An 18400-nucleotide genomic window follows, 5' to 3' on the forward strand; every position below is an offset into this window, starting at 1 on the left:
GCTGCCCTCAGTCAAGCTGCTCTTGGGCCCTGTGAGAACTCAGGCATGTTGATATCAACAGCCTCCCTCACTTATGATGACGATATTTATCATTGTTTATTTGCTTTTATGATAGTTAAAGATACTTAGACATACTGCTGAGAAGGCAGAAATGCCTCCTGCTCAAGTTACCTCTCTTTGCTGAAAGAGGTGGGCTGTGCTTGGATGGCAGCCAGAGCTATGGGTGCCCTGGTATTACAGAATACTGGGTTCTGTGGGCCTGTGGGAAACTGTCCTGGGGTGCATCAGGCACAGCCTCACCAGCCAGTCAAGGGATAGGATTGCTCTGCTCTGCTCCAGCCTCACCCTGAGTCCTATGTACAGTTTTGTTCACTGCAATATAAAAAAGATATTAAGCTGTTAGAGAGTGTCCAAAGGAGGGTAAGGAAAATGGTGAAGGGCCTTGAGGGGAAGCCATATGAGTGGCTGAGGTCACTTGGTATGGTCAGCCTGGAGGAGACTGGGGGTAACCTCATTGCAGTTGCAACTTCCTCATCAGGAGAACAGAAGGGACACTGATCTCTTCTCTATGGAGAAGAGTGACAGGCCCCAAGTGAATGGCCTAAAGTTGTTTCAGGGGAGGTGCAAGTTGGATGTAAGAAAAAGGTTCTTCAGCCAGCTGATTGGGCACTGGAACAGCCTGCCCAAGAAAGTGATCACATCACCAAGAATGAGAGAGTTCAAGGAGCATTTGGACACATTTGGCACACAGTGTGTCTCTAGGGGATGGTGCTGTGCAGGACTAAGACTTGGACTTGATGACTCTTGTAGGTCCCTTCCAATTCAGCATATTCTGTGATTCTGTAAAAATAGTGCCTCTTAGTGCAAAAGAAAGATCCCCACATTCCTCTATGTCCTATAAAGCTTATCTAATCCTTGGGACAAACTTTACAGGTAACAGGCTCTCTCAGCATGTGCTGATCTAGAGTAAAGAAACTTCTCAAACTAATTTCAGTGATTATCTCACCCTGTGAAGCATGATTAATTTGAGGGTCCAGGGGCTTTGGTCTGGCATCAAGTCCAATTTGGTGCTTCCCGCTAGCAGCAGAGGTCACGGAAGGGGAGCGAAGGGGAGTGAGCCCCTTGTGCTTCCGATGGCTGGCGTCAAGCTGGCAGCAGCACTGAGTGTTTGGGAAAGCATAAATGGAATTGAGAAAGAATTGTGGCAGGTTGGAGGATGGGCTGGAAAATTGCCCATATCTTTTTTTAAAGGTAGGTGCTAACTGCAACACAGATCTGCATCAGTATGGGGACAACAGTCTCTGCAGTTATGGCCTGGGGCTTCTGACGGTTTGTGAGGCAAGGATGTGTCAACAGCATCGCTCTGGGGAAAAACAAAGGTCAAGTCAGGCTGAAACTTTGTGCCTGAGAGCAACAAAGCTCCCGTGTGTTCAACACTCACAAGGTTGTAGCTGAAATACTGTCTCCTCTTTGTCCACAGCTTCCTTGGAAGTTGAGTATTTCCATGGTCCTCTGCTTATTTCCAAATGTGGATGAGCAGTAGCACTGCAGGACTCCAACCGACAGGAAAACCTGAAACAGTGGGGCTGAACCTGTGTGTGTGATGTAAATAAACCACGAAATACCAGACTGGGCTTGTTGCCTTAGCCAGCAAGGAATAGCGCTGAATGGCAGCTTGACTCAGCCCTCTGCAGCAGGATTTGTTGGTGGAGAGGATCATCCACTGGGAAGGGCAGTGCTAAAGTTTTTGGGGGATGCAAAGCTTTGGAGGGGGAGGCAGCTGAGCCGGGCTGCATGCAAGGGAGGAGGACCTCAGGGCACTGCGTGGAGGCTAAGTTGGGATCTGGGATTGCCACATGGGAGCAAGAAGTCTGTATCCAATTAAAAATTGGAGCAGCTCCTCTGCATGGACTGAGGAAGAAGTTTTGTTCTCCCTGAAGTGGTGAGCTGGAAAGCAAGGATACTGCTGGGAAGGAGTGAGAGGTGTCCCAGCAGCTCAGCTCACCCCAGGCTCGCTCTGGAAAGCTGGGGTTTATTACTTAACGTGAAGAGACTGAAAAGTGCTGCACACTACAAAAGCAGGGGACTGCAACCTCATAATGCAACACCCAGAGGGTGAAAGCCTTGCTGCTAAAATGCTTAAAATGAGGCAATAAAGAAATTTCTGCCAAAAGAGAGGGGCTGTAGTTGCAATGAGCTCCTGGGCTTATCAAACGGGCAGAGACGTCACTGTGCCCAAAGAAAAATCTGCTTGTTTAACTCACTGCATGGATATAGTGAGTATAGGGCTCTACTATGAAATGCCTGTTTAACAGTGGGCAACACAGGATGGTAAAATCCAAGGTTGGGAGAAGGTGTTCCTTGAGGACAAAATTAGTCTCTGGAGGTCTCCCAAAGGTGTGGGAAGAAGTGAGCTGTAACCCAGCTCCACTGCTCTGTTCTATATTCATCCTGTGATGGATGAAGGAGCAGAGCCAGCTCTTGCACTGGGCTAACTCTTCAAATAATTTTCACTAAACCAAATAGGCTGCCAAGCACGGGCTGGATTTTGCAGGCTTTTGTTTTCAAGTGTTCCCAGCTGCACAGCCCCTGGGTGCCAGCACAAAGCCACTTTCCCAAGCGCTGTGTCCCAGCGTGACATTCAAACACAAGAAGCATGGAGACTTTTCTCTTCCCTCTCCTGCCCTAGCTTTCACCTGGATGAGATGGCTGCAGGTTGGTGGCCACACTGGCTCAAGATGCTCTGGTAGCTCCTGGATTGGGTAAGACAGTCAGAGGCATTCCCAAGAGAAGGGTTTCTCCCAGGCAGGATGAAGCAGCCTGGGGCAAGAAGGGGAGCAGCCCTACAGCTCTGCTTCTGTGAGCCAGGGCACACTGGTGGAGCATCCTGGCATGCAGGCAGAAGCTTCTGACTTTGGCCTGACGCCAGCTCGTGCTGGGCAAACTGCTCCTGGAGTCAACAAGGAGGGGAATTGAGGTGGGATTCTCCCTGTCCTCCATCTCTATCTGCTGTTGGAAGCAAATCTGAGATTTGGGGGCAAACTCATCCTAGGAGGGTGCTGTGAGGTGGCCCAGTGAGATCCTGGAGGACATCTGAAGAGCTGTGATTGCTGAGCCAGTGATGGACTTGCATCCTGCTGCTGCCGCTGCCCCAACACCTGGACAGGTATTTTTTTACTGTGAAATTTTGGGTCTGGCTGGCTGCTCTAGCAGAGTGTGCTGCAGCATCCCCTAAACACTGCTCTGAGGGGGGCTCTGTGTTTGCAAACACTGCTTTTAGATGATCCACCACCAAATTCAGCACCCAACCCACACTTATTGCTCTAGCAGGAACTTGTAGATCCCATCTACACCGGGATCAGCCATTGTAGACCCTGTTTTGGTGACCTGATCACACCAACATCCTATTTCTCTCCATTCCCATGGACAAAGCCTGGAGCCACTATGGAGTGTGACATGCCAAATCCCAGCCCCTAAAACAGAGTGTCTGGCACTGACACTGCAGGAGGTGCAGCCAACCCACCTTGAAAATGAGCTGTCTCATGGCACCCCCAAAATGTTTTTTTTTCTGCCCTTTTTCAGCTCTCTGCTCCCTGCAGCTACCCCAGGGCTGGGCTACCCTGGTGCAGGCTCTTGGATTTATCCCATCCCCTTCAGCCAGCCCAGCATCCTGCCCCAGGAGGGTGCATCCGTATATAAGCAGAAGGTCAATCCAGCTGATAATTTGGCACTCAGCATGGAGAAATGACAGCAGGAAAATGGAATGCCAGCATTTTATTAAAGATTTTGCGTGGTTTTAGCAGCCAGTAAATTTTCTGTCTTCATTCTTACGTAGTTTCCCTTTGTTCTTCCGTATTTTTTCTTCATTCTTTAGTATTTTTCCTTTGGTTTCCTGTGGGTCTTCTCTGTGCTTCTCCATTTCTTCTCTAATCTCCTGTATTCTTTCTCTGATATTCTGTATTTTTTTGTTGATGTCCTGTACTTTTTCTTTGTTGTGACGTATTTTTGTCTCATTCTCTGCTTTTACTTCATTCTTCTGTATTTTTTCTTCATTCTTTGGTATTTTAAATTTGTTTTGCTGTATTTTTTCTTCATTCCTTGGTAATTTTAATTTGCTTTGCTGTATTTTTTCTTTGTTCTTATGTATTTTGTCTTTGAGCTCCCGTATTTTATCTTGGTTTGTCCATATTTTTGTTACATTATCTTTTTGTACTTCATTCTTCTTTTTTTTCCCTTCTATCTCATCTATTCTTTCTTTCTTCATCCGTATTTTCATTTCGTTCTTCCATATATTCTCTTTGATCTTCTCTATTTTTTCTTTGTATTCCTGTATTTTTATTTCATTCTTCTGTATTTTGTCTCTGATGTCCTTCATTTCTTCTTCAGTGTTCCTAATTTTTGCTTTGATCGCCTGCATTTTCTCTTCGTTCTTCTCTAATTCTTCTTTGTATTTCTGTATTTGTTCATCGTTCTTCTTATAGTCTTCGTCGTCGTGGTTGCTAATAGTGTCCTCCGCAAAGCACAGTTTCCCCATTACGTCTTCGACCTCCTCAGTCGCTGGGGCAGCCGAGGTGCGAGTGGGAAATGAGAGATTTCGACCGCAGCTCTCGCACATCTGAGGGAGAGGCGGGATCGGCTGCCGCCCTCCCGGTGGGCTGAGGTGCCCAGGCCCGGCTCCTCGCGTCCCCGGCACCGGCGCTGGCTCGGCAGTGTCGCCCTTCGTGGCTGTGGGGTCGCGGAGGCCGCTGAGGGGATCCGGGGACCGTTGAGGCGCTGCGGGAACCGTTGAGGGGTTGCCGAGGGGCTGCAGGGCGGCTGAAGGGGTGCGGGGCAGCTGAGCGGGTGGCGGGGTCCCCTGAAAGGCTGCGGGACGGCCGAGGGGCTGCGGGGCTCTAAGGGGATGCGGGAGCCCTGAGGGGCGGCGGGGGCCGTCGGGGCCGTTTAGCCGCGCTGGCCCCTGAGGTGGCGCCTCGTCCTCCCGAGGCGACAACGGCCGAGGCGGGGCCGCGGCGCGTGCTGGGGGCGGGGCTAGGGCTAACCACGCCCCCTCGCGGGGAAAGGGGCGCGTCTTACTGGGGCGACGTCACGGGCGCGCTGATTTGCATACGCCGTGCGTGCCGCGGGGTGGGCGGGTGGACGCCGGAGGTGGCGGATCCAAGATGGCGCCGTGCGGACGTGTCCGGAGCCGCTGCCCGGGCCCGGCACTGCTCCTGCTGCTGGCACTGGCGGCGCGGCCGGCGGCGCCCGGCCCTGCTGCCGGCCTTCCCGGTGCTGGCGGTGCCCTGCCCGGGGCGGGGCAGCCGGCGGGGCCGGGCGCGGCAGCCCCGCGGAGTGCCCGCGGCGGCGGGTCGGGCAGCGGGTGGAAGCTGTCGGAGGAGGCGGTGTGCCGGGAGGACGTGGTGCGGCTCTGCTCCAAGCACAGCTGGGCCAACAACCTCGCCGTGCTCGAGTGCCTGCAAGACGTCCGCGAGGTGAGGGTCGGGCCCGGGCCGGGCCGGGCCTGCCCGCGGCGGCGAACAAAGAGCGGGGTCCGCGCCGCGCCGCCTCCCCGCGTTTCCCTCATGGTTTGTGTTTTAAAAATCGGAGTTTGCACTGCGGAGCTCCGTGAGGGGAACGAGCTGTCTGCGAGGTGGCCGTGAGGGCTCCGGAGGGCAGCTCCTCTTCATCTGCACCTCGGGGTTCCGCGCTGCCGCCCGCGCAGCGCCCTCCGGGCAGGGAGAGCTCTCGGGGGATGGCTTTGTATTCTGGCTCTGGTGCCTTGCGGGGTTATTCGTTTCCAGAGGTCTGAGAGAGCCCAGCCAGCGTAGTGCTGAGTGAAGGCACCGTGCTCGTAGCAGCAGTGACCTGAGGAGATGTTTTTTTCACGTTCGGGTTCCCACCTTTGCCTGGAACTCGGCTGCAGAGGCGGCTGCTTTCCCGTCCTCGGTTGTGCGTGTATGAAACCTGATATATAATCGTTAGACTTCGCTGACTTTATGGAGAGGTTAACGGGGCAGTCTGTGTTGTTTGCAAGCATCTGTCATGAGCGGTTTTAAGTCCAGTTCAAGAAAAAACTGAGTTGCCACCTCCGAGTCTTCCAACTCCACCTTTTCATTCATTCCTGGGCTCAATTTGAAGCAGCCTTTGGCGGACGTGCCTTTGGTGAGCTGTTCTGGTCTTGAGGTCTGTGTGTTCTTGGCTTCTCTGCTTCTTTGTTTTAGAGTCCAGGAATGCCTGGCTGGATCAGTTTTAATGGTGTTTTGCCATTAAAATAGGGAATACGATTAGGAAAAACCTGGGCTCGTTTCTCATCCGTTATTATGGGGACAGCAGATGGCAGTGGCAATGGTTACTCTTATCGACGGGAGTCGTGAACCAGTAAGTGTCAGCGATTACTTTTGGCTTAAAATGCAAAGCTAATTTAGATTTTAATCTAACTTCATGTTTTAATTCGGGTGGGTAGTTAGTAGGACACTCGTGGTAGGTGTTTTAAATGAGTCCTGCTGCAACATCTGTCACAGGTATGAAATGCTCCCAGATGTGCTTTATGAATAACTTGCCCCTTGCTGTTTCTTTCACCTGTCTGGGATCTTTTGGCCCCCTTTTAGGGAGGCATCCTGTTTGAGAGGATCTCGGAAGTTGACCTCACAGGCAGTGGCTCACAAGCTGCCAGCCTGCCAAAAAGGCAAGCTCTTGTTGCTCCTTTCTTTCCAGTTGCATAGCCCCTCCCTACTCCTTTCATAGTTCCAGTGCTTGTTGGGTTTCTGCCATTTTAGCGAGGTGAACTCTTTTGTGGTCTAGTTTATCGGTTTTCTGCTGGAATAGTTTTGTCATTTTTCTGAGTTAAACCACAGAGAGGGGTGAGTGCAGGACTGGTGCACAGAGGTGTGCAGAGAGAGGGAAATCAAAGATGAAGGAATGTTTTGCATCACGCTTTATTTTCAGCCAGTATAAACCCTTCTGTTGGCTCTGCATATCTCCTGAGAACTTCACTCTTTGAGTGTTACATCTGCTTGTGGTTTTCCTTTTCCCATTCCTAAGCCTGCCTTGATGTCAGTAGTTTGCTGACTGTTGGTCTTGTCTAGCTGTAGTGCTGCCTGATGCCCAGTGCTGAAGGTGAATTTTTTCCTGGGTGACATCTCAGGCATCGACAGAACATCTCAGGGCTCTTTTGGATTGAGTTTTCTGTCTGAAGGTACCACTCTGTGGCCTTGTCTGTCAGCCTGCAAAGAGCACTTTCAGCTGGTGTCAACCCTCAGCAGTTTGCTCCCAGTAACACCGATGTGATGAGCTGCATCCTGACGTAAAAATGACTTCACAGGGTGCTGCTCTGAGAAATCAATTAAAATAGCTGACTTCTCTGTATCCCTACTGTTTGATATTTAGGCTGTGAATAAAAGTAATGAGTTGCAAACATTGGGTAGCATTTCAGCTGATTGGGGATGGGGTCAGATGTTGTCTCAGACGTTTCCTTTGCATTGGAGGTGACAGCAGAGGAAATAAGTGACGTGTTGGCTGTTGTTGATATAACTTGCTTTTGACTCTAAAGCATCTGACCCCTTGTTTGGACGATACCAGAAAAGTGACAATTACATTTTAAAAAGGGTGAGGATCTAGTCTGAGTCATACAGCCCACTTAAAACCAGTTAGGCTATAGTTAGTGGAGACTTGGGGGAGTTGTTTTGAGTGTGATACTGTCAGTGAGGACAGAGTGTGGACACTGCTGCAAGTAGCAGGTAAGATTTTTAGATGCAGTTAGGCTGCAGAAGCAGCCTTTTTTCTATAGGTGTTTAAAGTAATCTTACTTTTCTCATAAGAAATGTTTCTCTGAGGTGGAGGAGAATTCAATTTGAAACTGGAAGCGTTACTACTGATAGTATTAGCCATTGATTTTTCTAAGTGTGATACCGGTAAGCTAAGACGCTTCTAAATATGAATAACCAGGACAAACGTTGCTTTTGAGTCCCTGAAATACAGAGAAAAGAGACGGTGTGCTTGTTTTGTTAGTCAGTGTGAATGCAATCACATGGGTTTAGTATCTGCTGATTTCTAGGTGTGGATGTCTTTGAAGTACATCCTCCCTTGCTTTCATTGGGTAGTTCTGAATCTAAAGAAACAGGAGTGTTGAGTTGATGGTTGACTGGTACAGGAGCCCAATTTGTAAGGCAAATGTTGAAAGAAGCAGTTTAACACGAATATTCAGTAAAGAACAGTCTGACACAAAGAAAATAGTAAAAAAACCCTCCAAACTTCTCACCCAAAACACTCTACAAATGATAAAACCCACCCAAACCCAACCCCTAGATAGTAAATTTTGAAGTTTTGGTTTTGAGAGGTTATTGGTAGACTGTCAATTGAAAGTATTATCAAAAGAGTTATTTAAGCACTGTGTAATTTTAGAATTCTTGAAGAAAAAATAGTCAGAGCCCCAGACCGATACCAAATACTTTTCACGGCTGATTTTTCTACTGAGTCAAAGAAATGTTTAATTAATGTGGTGCACAGTCCTCTTTCCTTTTGTAGTAGAAGGATGGTCCTTGATTGGAGGAAGTGGTCAGAGCTACTCAGCTTAAACGTTTTTGCCCATAATCAGAAAATAGAATAAACCCCATTTTTATGGCTGCATGTTGCAGATGAATTAATTTTCTTCTAGTTAGAAGTATTCATGCACTGGATATATTACAATTTTGAGTGACTTAAATGTGGTCATCAAAATTTTAATTATTATTCACATAATTCTATGTCACGATATAAAAAGAGTAGAATGGGGCAGTATATATGTATATTTTTAAAAATTGTGTTTCAAAGTGCGTTTTTCCTGAAAGGATTTAGGTTGTGAGCCTGTTTCTGCAAAGACTTCAGAGCTTGCATTTCACTGAACATAGGCTGCAGCCTCTAAGCCCTTTTTCTGTGAGCTGCCTATTAAACTGATTTGCATGGTGGTTATAGTATAAATAAACCCATGAAATATTAATATATTTGCTAGGTAACGATTTTTGCTTGATTAATGATGATTTGCATTTGAAACATGACTGAGTTGCTGAATTTGAGGTGGGAAACATTGAAAGAGAAGAAAATAATCTTAACCACTGTGTGTCTCTTATCTGGTTTACTAGTGGAGCATAATTTTACTTTTAGAACCTACATTGCATCTCCTTAATTGGTGAGTGAATTTGATGCCATAATTGTTGGGCATTGCCCGTATAAAGATGATGCAATATTTAAAGCATGATATTGTTCTCTATAATGTTAATGCATTGTAGGCTAAGTATTTTTTCTAAGATCAAACAATTGTGGTTAAAATGGGATTAGAGATCAAAGTTTTGGCCTCCTGCTACTTTCTTCATCCTGCATGGTTCCCGTTTCTTTGGTAACACCTTTATGGCAAAGACAGTGTAATTGAGCCTTAAATGCTCTGCCTTCTGGAAAAAATAGGACTCTCTTAGTGTTGTGGATTGGATTAAGAACAAAAGAAGTTATCATGAAGGCTGTGTATTTCAAGGGTAGTATTTTTCCTGTTATTTCAGAATTATAGTTGGTGTAAAAGGCCAGAAAATTCATTTGATGTGACCTAATGGATTGGGGAGTGTGTACCGTTTGACAGGCTGGGAACTGTCATATTTCTTCTATTTGAATGTTTTATTCCTCACTCTGTGTGTACCTGAGTTCCTTAAGTGTTCTGATAAAATAGTGTCAGTGAAATTACTTGTTCTAAAATTACAGCTGGAGAATAGAAACCAGACAGTAATGCATGCTTGGAGTTTTCATCTCTTTGGGTTATACTGTAATTATAAGAAAAACTGTGTGTGCTCCATCCCTGTCCTGGTTCTCTAGTAAATGGATTTGGAATGGTAAATGGATTGGAAGTGTAAAGGCTTCTCTGAAGCTTTTTGCTTGAACTGAGGTAGGTAACTGTGATCTGTCCCAGTAGTGCATATTATTTTATTTTATTTTTCCTCTTTTTATCTCCCTAATTTATTGAGTTAAAGGTCAAAGGTTTTGTTTGACTTGACATATGACATTATGTTGTATTTGAGCACGTATTCCTGTTATTCCATCTCTCTCAATTTTCCTGTGCATAGGTGGAGGCTGGCATTTAAAGTACCCTTTTTGAGATGCCTCATTTGTGGCAGCAAATGACTGGTTACCTGTCCAGAGCTGTAAGTAATTTAGGGTTGTGGATTAAACATAGCACGAGGGTAGGCTAGTTCTTAGGAAATGCAAGTGGTGAAGACACACCTGATAGGGTTGACCATCTCTTTCAGCACTTATGGGCTTTTTTCCCCCAAAATCTCCAGGCATTCTACTTGGCCTTCAGGTGAGCTGTTTTAAGTAACTGCTTGTTTAAGTTTTAAGACGCTGCCTGTTTCTCAGGTTCATAAGTCCATGGTTGTGGGATGGAGGCTGTTCTGGTTCTCTAATCATTACTATTGCAAAGGAGCAGGCAGTTAGTATTCCGGCGGTATTCTTACAGTGCCTACAGCATTATCATCTGTTTCAGGTACCAACACTCAAAGGGTTGGTTTTTATTTAAAAGCAATGATCAGAAACCTGAAAGATGTTCCTTAAGCCTTGCCAAGGGCTTTGCTTACATTTTTCCTTCTTTCTAAGGGATATTGACCTGGTGATCGTTCACAATCTGAAAAGGAGTTTAAGAACTATTACATTCCTGAGAAAAACAAAAGGAGAATTCTTACTAATATAGTTGGAGTTGAACTAATTTAAAGGAAAAATGTGTTGCAATTTTAAGAGATTGAGTTAATTATTGCTTTGTAACTGGACTCTACGAGTTGAAGCCTATGACATCTGAATTAGAAATTTGCAGATGTCATTCTGTCTTAAATGGAATTTAATAAAAAATTTACAATGCTTTGTGGTAGGTGCAAATTAATATGAATGGTCAAAGATAGTCCCTCCTGCCTTTGAAATTCGTGAAATCGAAGATGGAATATCCAAATCAATGGAAAAGAATGGCTGGACCTAGGAGAAAGGATTGAGATTAAGTTTTGAAAAACACATGAGCAACAGGAAGGCAAGGCTGGAGCACTGAAGGTTTTTCTCCTGAGGCTTGGCTTCTTACCGAGATTAGCTGCATTTTTCTTCTGAGGTAGTCTTTTTCCCTTGTGTTTGGATAGTGTAAGCCCAGTTTCCTCCTGGCTTTTGTAGTTAAATCTTAAAGTAAAATACTAAATATACTTTAAAAGTTTGATTTGTTTTTAGGGTGGTTACTTTGGCATCAGCCTTTGGCTTAATCTTAGAATGTAGTAGTATTTCAAAGTACTCTTCTTGCTGGAGCCATGTGTGAGCTGAGTAGAGGGGAAGATGGTCTCTGGACCAGGTGCTGGACTGATTGTCTTGTGAACAGAGCATGGAGCACAGGTTCTTAGTTCTCCATATCCTTAGCTTCACTTTTTCTCATCAGAGAGAGTTACTTCTGTGAGTTTTTTTGGGGATGGGTTTGTTTTTCTTAGTTTGGTGCTGTTCTTGGCAGGCTGGTGTTTGTGGTAGCTGGTTTGTATATCTGTTTGGCTCAGTAAAAGATTATCTTCGAGGTCTGCTTCCTCCAACGAGCTGGCACTGCTGGCCTGCATACCGAGGAGAAAAGGAGGGGAAATAAAAGGGAAGAAATAAAGTTTGATGCAGACTGTGCAGCCTGGGCTTGGGGCAGGGTGCAGTGAGAAAACCATGTTAGGGGGAGCTGATTTACTGAGCCAAATAGCTGAATGTATTGAAAAGACTCAGCCAGTTGTTACAGTAGAGACTGCACTCTCTCCTTCCCTTGTTCTGGAGGAAAGGAGATCTGCCTGGTGCTGCTTTGGGTTGTCATGGTTGGAACAGAATGTTTTGAAGAGGGATTGTTCTTGGCAAATAAAGTGCTGTATTTGTTTTCTAGTACAGAGATGATTAGGTGTTCTTTATAGTGTAGCTTTCCTGCATGCATGCACCACTTTTCCACTGGATTCTGCTTCTTTGGTCTTTGGAAAAAGCTTTGCAGTTATTTTTCCTAATAATATATCCCAAAGAATCAGATGAATAAAAGGTCTAGGTAATTGCCTTTTTATTTGGAATCTTGCTTTAAAATAGTTTTTTCTTTTTGATCTTCTGACTAATTCAGTTTTAAAGTCTGTGAAGTTGGTTGCTATGGCACTAAAATTTTTCAATTCTGCTAGCTGATAATTTTCTGTTATCATGGGATACCTTGATTTTCTGGATGTTCAGTTTGTCAGTATCCATCATAGTGCATTAGGTGAAGAGCAGAGGTCCTACTTTCCCTGGATACCAGCTTGTGGCATAATAGCAACCTTTTTTCATCAAGACAGGAGATGAAAACCCATCCTGTTCCACTTCTGAGCAGGAGTGACATTCGTAAAAACTGTCCTGGAATGCTGGTGTCTGAATGTCTGCATGTCTGCAGTCCTGAGCTGAGGAATGTCCTTCAGGAGTTAGAGGTGTCTTTTTTCTTTGTGCTGTCATTAGGGGTTTTGTGCGTGAATTTATTTATTTTTTTTCATTTAGATAAGTGTGTCTTGTAGATCTGACAGCTTTGTGAGTTTAGATTTCACCTGGTAGCATTAGAGTGCATTTTTTATTTGTAATGTGTACAATTTTGCCTTAAACTGAACACCTGATGCCTTTAGTAACAGTAGTCTGAAGAGTAATGGTACACATGGAATGTTCCTTTTGCCAAGTAACACCAGAGGGAAAAATGACCATCATCATGCAGGACAGAAATGACTGTTTGCTGCATTTGTTTTTATTTTTGCATCTTTGCCTGAAGCAGTGTGTTGGTGAGAATTGCTGATGTGGCAAAAGGTAGTTAATGTAATAAGTTTTCCTGGTTTCTCTACACACCTGAAGTATTTTACTCCTTTCCAGTTAGTGGTAGAACTGTGTGCTCTTTTGTGAAAAACTTCTTGTAGTTTCCTTAGTTGATTCTCAGGAGCTTTGAGTCTCTTTTAAAAAGAGAATGCAAGTGGTTATGCTGATGTAATTAAGTGCTTATATGTAACAGTGTGGGTTAATACCAAATAGCTCTTACAACCCTGCTATGCAAAATCAATCAGGCAAATGTGCTGTCTTTTGTTTAAAAAATAATGACTAGTTTAATCTGGTAGCAAGTTTGCTGTCTAGATCTTTTGAATCTTAATAGGAAGCTCACCAGCCTTCATCATGCTCAGTAGTTTGCTAATTGAAGCTTTCTTTTCTAGACTATTCTGTTATTGCAGGGTAAAATACTTTGCACCAAGTGAACTGCAAAACAAACTCAGCAGAGCATGCATTCTTCTAAGTGTTGAAGTAATTGCCCTACAAAAAGGTTTTGATGGAATTAAACAAAAGACAACAAACCCAAACCTGCTTGGCTTGTAGACTTTCTGTGACAGTCCAGACTTGATTTGAGTTGAGTCAATTTTTGTTAGGCTATTCTCAGCTGAGTTGAAATAAGATCTGGAAGAAGCTTGCAGTAAGCTCTTACCTTATCAAATTGATTTTTTGGACTATATCTGTCTCTGTGGCCTATCTATGTATGTCACAAAATCAGAAAAACGAACTACTTTCAAGGAAAATCACTGCAACGCTGCAGTTGCCATAATTTGCAACAGGAATTGTTCATGAGACTGCAGTTCTTGAGCTATGTTCATGGTGATCTAAACAAATCAATATTAATGTGATCCTGTTGTAAAATTCATACAGGCTAGTCAAAATTGTCTTCATTTATACAAGGCCCTGATTAACTGCAGGTGCAGAGAACCTTTTATTTGTCAAGCATTTTGTTTTGTTTTTCACTTAGGACATTGTGTTGATTTGGATGCTTTTTTTGCTCATAGAATTATAGAACCATAGGGTGGTTGGAAGGGACCTTAAAGCTTGTCTCATCCCAAGCCCCCTGCCATGGACATGGACGTTTTCCACTAGATCAGGTTGCTCCAAGTCCCTGCATGATTCCAGGGATGAGGCATCCACAAATTCTCTTCAAGCAACAGCCCCAATTCCTTTCTTTTCTTTTTAAACTGCTTCTGGGAACACACTATATTTTTTGTTTCAACATCTGAGATGTGTGAGGGGTGAGGTGCTGAATCTCTCACTCTGACACAGGTATTCAAATTTGTGGTGACATCTGTCTTAACTTACTGAAACCTAAAGAGCTGACTCTGCAGCAGAGGTCAAAGATTTTGTGAACGTTTTGTGAACGTTGGTTATTTTTTTAACTGGAGGCTTCCAGGCAGCGATCAGTAGCCATCTTCATTTGTTTCTGATCAGTTGTGTGAAGCAACACCAGGTTTTAAAGCCAAAAAAAGAGAAAAGGCTGAAACGGTTTTTTATGTTGTAAATCTTTCCTGCATTTTTATGAAACAGTGTACTGGAATGGGACTCCCATGATGAATGCTTATCCTGTCTCTAGGAATCACCTGGGAAGATGTGCTTCTAGGGAACATTTCCCTCAACTGATTCACATCTCTAAAGCGGTACACTCATTTTAATGTTACTGTTAATAGCCTTGATTAGATGTAAATGTTCTACTAGCTGTAGGAATGATGGGATTCTGTACTTCCCTCACAGAATACAAAGCTTTACAGTGTTTTATATTTTTGCTTTGTGGTCTGTGCTTTAGTAGGCATCAAACATCTGGTGAACCATCACTGATAATACTCTCACCTCTGACTCCAGAAATAGCAGCACTGTGTCGTGCAGTTGCCTGGAATAATGCAGGGTTTGTTCCAGCTCAAGCACTCGGCAGTGTGGCTTCAGCTTGTCCACATCAAATCCTTCTCACGTGCTCTGAGGCTATGTTGGCTTCCTTTCCATGAGCAACTCACAGGTAAGGCTTACACAGAGCGGAAAAGCAAACAGCAAACCACAGACTACAGGGTTTTTGGTTTCCCTCCCCTCCTCCAGGCATTTGTGAAGACTTCCAGCATCCTCTTGTATAAAACCATAGTCTAAACTTGTTCTGCTAGGCAGGGTGCTGATGGAATTTAAATTCTTCTCTTTGTATGTCAGCTCTTCCCAAAGTAATTTCCCCAAATACTTTCCTCCCTCGAGGCATTCCAGTGAAACCATCATAACTTTATGATACTCTCCAAGATTATTTAGTAAATGTTATTCTCTAATGTCAGTTTTACTCACTGGGGTTCACAGTACCTGAGTCTTAGAATACTTGAAAACGACATTTTCTAAGAATGCTGGAGAGCTCCGGTAGGCTCTGTGGTGCTGGCATGAAGCTGGGAGGAGGATTCAACTTGAATTTCTCTGTTGTATAGTTAGAAGAGGAGAATGATTGCTATAGTCAGTTAATATGCTGGGTTTTGCCCCACCACAGCTGTGTTATCTGATGTGGATTGGTTTAGGGAAAATGGAATAGGCAAAATGTTTCGATTGATTGGAGTTGTACATCATGAAATAACTTTAAATAATATGGCAGCATATTGTTGCCATCTTAAAGTGATCGTTTATCTGTTGAGAAATGGACTTTAATCTCTGATTGTAAATACTTCTGCTTTGCCTACTGGGATCACAAATTTGGAATTGGGATCTTGCCTGGGAGATCTAAGTTTTAGGTGAAAAAAAATCACCCTCTGTGAACCTAATATGAAGCTATTTAAGCAAGAACGGTAAAAAAAGGAAGATGTTAAGAGATGGTAGCAGAGTAGCTTAGAGGCTGTTAGACATTACAATATTGGAGAACCTTTATCTGAAAATCTTGGTCTGAGACAAAGTTTTAAAGCAGAGTATTATTTAATACACAGTGATTATTATGATTTTAAATTGGGCCAGAAGAGTCTTTCTGAACTGGACTTTTTTCCTCAGGAGCCATTTAAAATAAGCTTGTGGGGGCTAGCTAATGTTATGATCCACTACTTTGGGAGCCAATGTTGCTGAAAGTACTCCTAAATAGCCCTTTTAGGCTTTGGTGTGGTTTTCTAAGTTTTTTCATTGTATGCTACACACTTTTTGTAGCATTAAAAGCTGTAAAATATATCAAGAGATCGTATTTGAAGAGTAGCTAAAAAAATGCCAGAAAGCTCAAAGCTGTCAGAACACTGCACATGAGTAAAATTTGAGCACTGAGAGTACAGTGCTATTTGCTCCCACATTTGTAGAGCTCATTGCTTTGTTCCGCCTTATTTTAGGATTTGATCCATTGGTAGCACTTCACATCTGAATCCAGGCCTTCAGCAAAGAGCTTCCTTCTGGTGATTCTGAAGCCATACGGACAGGGAAGCTGCATGGGTTGTTAGATGAGCATTTTTATCAGAAGAGGTTGAGGAAGAGGGAGAACTGAACAGCACAGCCACTTCCCCAGTCAGGAAGGCACCTTGGAGCAAAGGGAAGGACAATGGTGTCAGAGTTATTCTCTTCTAGAAGCTGCTGTGCAGAAGCTGAGAGGATCCAGTCACAGGCAGACAGTGCTCTTTGCTTTTGTTTTCTGGTTGGGACTCTTAATTCTCATGGGATACTAAAGCAGTAGGCTTGTGTTGAGCATCTGAGCCTGTAGGCATCATTAACAACCAAGGTGGACACTGCTCTTGTTTGGTTGTTGTTTGTTTTAGCTTGGAATTTTTCATATCATTTAAATGAACAATCCAAAGTGATGCTAGTGAAGTCATCTAATTAAGACTTTTGAGAGCAAGGTACAGGATCAATTATTCCACCTTGTTCTTATGTGGAAAGTACATATTTTCACAGAAATAGACTGTAATATTCCTGATAACACTTGAGAAAATCACAGAACTGAATGCAGTAGCTGGAAGAAATTATTCATTTTGCAGAAAAACAAACAAGAAGCTTTGATTAAAATTTCTTGGATCCCATGGCGTATTGCTGGAATTTTGACCATGGAAGTGTTTATCTTGAAGTTCCAAGGTTTGAAGTTGAACGTAGTAGTGGCAGAAAGATGTTATCTTTCCCTAGAAGAGGTGCATGATCAGGTGAAACTTCCAGAATAACAGTGACTTGAAGAGCATAGAAATCATTTCCATGCTGGTGTTCCAGGCAGTGGTAGTTGTTAGTGGCCCCCTTACTACAGCACATCTTGCACCTTGCTCTGAGGATTGCCACAGACCTGGTGTGAGCAGGAGAAGAACTTCCACGTCACTTATCGTTCCTGTGGAGTTATCTGTAGAGCCATCCAGTTTGCCTGGATGAGAAGTGTGTAAGGAATAACTGCTTTGGTTTCCTGAGCTACAGTCCTTGGCAGCAGTGGAATGGTGTACAGGCTGAAAGCGTGGGCTGACAGCGAGTCTGTCTCCCTGCCGTCAACAGAGGTGAGGTTTGGTTGAGGTTTTTGTTTTTCAGCATGATATATTCTGTAACAGTTGAGCTTTGCCCCTACTGTCTTGAGAATGAGTAGCATCTCTTCTTAATCGTGAGCAGATTGCATTGTTTAGTTGGTTTTTTTTAAATTAGTCTCTCACCTTTCTTCCTTACAAGAAAAGATATGAACATGTTTAACATTCACTTGCAAATCTTGCTGTATCAAAAGATAACAGGACACTGGGCATCAATCTGAGTTATTCGATGTTCCACATCCTTTCTTACAGTCTTGCTAGCTTTAATCCATGAAAAATGCTTTGTTAAAATATGGAACAATTTCTTTTGCCTGTAGCATCTCAGAGTCTTAGAAACGTTGTGGGATTGAAATGGTGCTTCATCTTTCTTTTAGAGCAAATGTGCTGCATATTTTAGTCCAAAAGGAATTTTAAGAGTAAAAGAGTAGTAATATGCTATTTCTGTTTGAAAATGCCTGAGGCTCTCATGAAACAGAAGCGTGGAGTAGGATGTTACTGACCTGAGGAATGTATTTGTTCTTAGTTTTGATATTCACATGCCTGGTAAATATTTGGGATTTGATTGCCATAGGCATTCTTCTTTCCAGAAAACTGCAACTCCTCTTTTTAATGTGACAGAGATATCCTGGGAATAGTTGTGGAGGAGGGAAGGGGCACAGACAGCTTGTCCTCAAATTCTCTAGACGATGTGTTTTGCCAAGTTTCTGGCAAATGTTTATGAAGTTGCATGTAACCTGCAGCAGTTGGTAGATCTGCTTGGGAGTGTAAGAGCCTGAGGTACACGTGTGATGAATACTGCTCATGACTTTGGGAATTCTGCAGTGCTCCCTTGGCTGTAACACTTTGGATGCATTTAGGTAGTTTTATCAATGAAACTCCCTGTTGAGAAGAAAGTGCTTGCTGAGCAAAGCAACAGATAAAGTTACCAAAATAACCCTTGCTCCCTGGTGAGCTGCTGGAGGAGGGAAGAGTCTTGTCAGTCACACTTGGATTTGAATAACATGACATAACATCCTATCAAATGGTTTAGGGTGAATGGAGCAGGGGAGCTACACTTCCAGTCCCTCAGGCTTCCTTTGTGTTCAGAGCTTGGTTGCTTGGGTAGGATGTGTGGGATTGAAATGTTAAATTAA

General features: G+C 44.0%; 1 protein-coding gene across 1 annotated transcript in view; it reads left to right on the forward strand.

Moving 5' to 3' along the window:
• The first annotated feature begins 5145 nt into the window (after positions 1-5145).
• The window catches only part of GLG1 (golgi glycoprotein 1), an 81739-nt gene continuing 68484 nt past the window's right edge, over positions 5146-18400 (forward strand). The window contains exon 1 of the mRNA XM_014880772.2: positions 5146-5471. Within this exon, the coding sequence (XP_014736258.1) occupies positions 5160-5471 (312 nt within the window). The 5' untranslated portion in view covers positions 5146-5159. The remainder of the gene's footprint in view (positions 5472-18400) is intronic.

Source organism: Sturnus vulgaris, chromosome 12 (genome assembly GCF_052056855.1).
Source record: "Sturnus vulgaris isolate bStuVul1 chromosome 12, bStuVul1.hap1, whole genome shotgun sequence".
NCBI lineage: Eukaryota > Metazoa > Chordata > Aves > Passeriformes > Sturnidae > Sturnus > Sturnus vulgaris.